General features: G+C 59.3%; 1 protein-coding gene across 1 annotated transcript in view; it reads right to left on the minus strand.

Annotated features, from left to right (window-relative positions):
- The window catches only part of MNEG_10875 (hypothetical protein), a gene marked incomplete at both ends in the record, with an annotated part of 5,400 nt that overhangs the window by 733 nt on the left and 2,417 nt on the right, over positions 1–2,250 (minus strand). Inside the window, one exon of the mRNA XM_014040652.1 lies at positions 951–992. Within this exon, the coding sequence (XP_013896106.1) occupies positions 951–992 (42 nt within the window). The remainder of the gene's footprint in view (positions 1–950; positions 993–2,250) is intronic.

Below are 2,250 nucleotides of genomic sequence, written 5' to 3' on the forward strand. Positions count from 1 at the left end.
GCGCCGCCCTCCGCCGGTACTGCCACACATGGGTACACGTCTTCTACCAGCCAAGGCCGAAGCTTCATCAACAGGTTGCGCGATCGCATGCAATTGTGGCCACAAAGACAGCCGAGTGGCTGCACCACGCGCGCCTGTGACCCACCTAAAAGGTGCGTCCAGACGTTGCCAGTCTCGTTGTGCAGCCCCCACACCGTTCGCAGGCTGCTCCAGGGGCTCTGCTGCGGTCTGTAGGAGCCAAAAATGAACTCATTGTCCCGCAAATAATCCGGCAGGTTCGAGAACGATTCCAAGCGCGGCATCTTGTGCGCCGCTGCGCCGCGCCGGCGGACGGGCATGCCTACACCCGCAGCAGCGGCTGTGTCCCGTATGCTATGATCATTTTCATCGTCCACTGTGGGCTGTGACGCGCCGTTTGTGGGCCCCTTTTGCTCAGGGGCGTCCTTCTGCCCCGCGCCATTGGACGTGTGCCTTGGCATCCCTCCCTAACGAAACGAATGTATGTATAGATGGACTATACACCAGTATGCACGCTGTGGCAGGCACTCAACGCATGTGGACGCTGGTCGACTGTGCCCTGGCCAACGCAACCAATCCTGTACGTCTGTTGTGGATCGTCAAAACAGGATTATAAGCTCAGGTCAATCTGGTCGCTGGTATGTGGCATGAGTTTGCACTTTGGGCTGAAGGTGTATCATGGACCACCCGGGTGCCGCCCAGCCGCTTTGCTGTCACTCACCACCTACGCTGGGCGGCCGCGACTCGCACGGCCCAGAAGCAATGCTGTTCAGAGTCAGCTTGAAGATCTTGCGCACAGTGTATCAAAGGATAGGCCGGCATGGGATTCAGTCAAGGGTGCCGGCACGGGCAGTCTGAGCTGGCTGGTCGCGTGGTCAGCCAATAGTAGCAGTGCATGGTCACATGACCGCCTGTGGCGGTGATGACCTTACCACCCACTGCCATGAGCCCGAAGCCCATGAGCCCATCATCTCCTGTAGTGCCACATTCCACGATTCAGGTTCAGTGCGTTGGTGTGCACAGGCGCCTTAGTATGTCGTCGGGGCTGGAGTGGGAGAACCTCGGATTCATTCTGGCGTCAACGTAGGGTTGACAGTGTGTATACTTACCACTGCCTTCCTGTGCTCCTACCCTGAATTCAACAGCGAAGAGTGCATGTCCCTCACTTACTGCAAGCGCGAGCTGCTGCACCACCTGGTTGGCCTGTGGAAAGCCGGGGCCGTGCTACACTGAGAGCTCACGCCGACTGTAGGTGGCACAGGGCAGGTCAATGCAGGAGTCAAAGGCTGGCACGTTTGACTTATTCAGCACCTGTGGCTGTGTCATCTACTTTATACCCCTAGGATTGCAGTGCAGTGTGCAAATCACACATCTGTGCTGTGGCAAGACCTTCCTGGCAAGCCGCTCTGGTAAAATCAAGATACAAGCGTGCCAGTACTGTACTTGCCTTGAGTCCTGCACAGTTTGACTAGTTTACAACGTTGCTGGACCAATCATTGGCAGCTTCCAACACTATGGCACAGGGAAGCAGTTTTCCACAACGACATGCTGCCAGGCGGGATGGCAAAGTGTGGACATCCGGCAGCCGCAGCTGCAGCTACGACAGCTCGCCTGTGAACACAACAAATCGCAGTCGTCAAATCGTTTGCGCCAACTCACATATGCAAGTGCAATCGTGCAGACCGCCAGCTGTCCAATGCAGGCTTTTCCCTCATGAAACTGCGACTGCTGACTCTGAAACACCTGGTGATGCTGTTCACGCAAGTGGGTCACCACTTCCTTGATTCCGCAGCCCGCCTCAAGGGATGCACCCTGACCTTTTAATGCTTGCCCCTGTCAACCCTCCCCTTATGCTCCTTCAGTATGCGCAACCGCCCCGCCAAACATGAAATTTGATGTCCTCGCGCCGTCGCCGCTGCTGCCCAACAGCGTCGGAACAGCGCCGCCATTCGCGGCCGCGGCCACGTCCTGCGCGCCAAAGCGCCACGCACCTTTCTGCGGCGACGCAGACGGGCTCGCATTGGCGGGCGCGCCCAACTGCCCGCCGCGGCTCAAGGGAGACCAACTCGTGGGCAGCACCGGGTCGTTTGAGCTACCTACAGCGCCCAACGCCGCCCCAGCCCCGCCGCCGCAGCGCGCCTTGAGCCCCTTCTTCTTGCTGCGGCTGTGCGGGCTGGCGGGCGGCGAGAGCAGGGGGGCCTCTGCGGCGCCTGCCCCGCCATTCAGGGGCGG

Source organism: Monoraphidium neglectum, assembly GCF_000611645.1.
Source record: "Monoraphidium neglectum strain SAG 48.87 unplaced genomic scaffold scaffold02497, whole genome shotgun sequence".
Taxonomy (NCBI): domain Eukaryota; kingdom Viridiplantae; phylum Chlorophyta; class Chlorophyceae; order Sphaeropleales; family Selenastraceae; genus Monoraphidium; species Monoraphidium neglectum.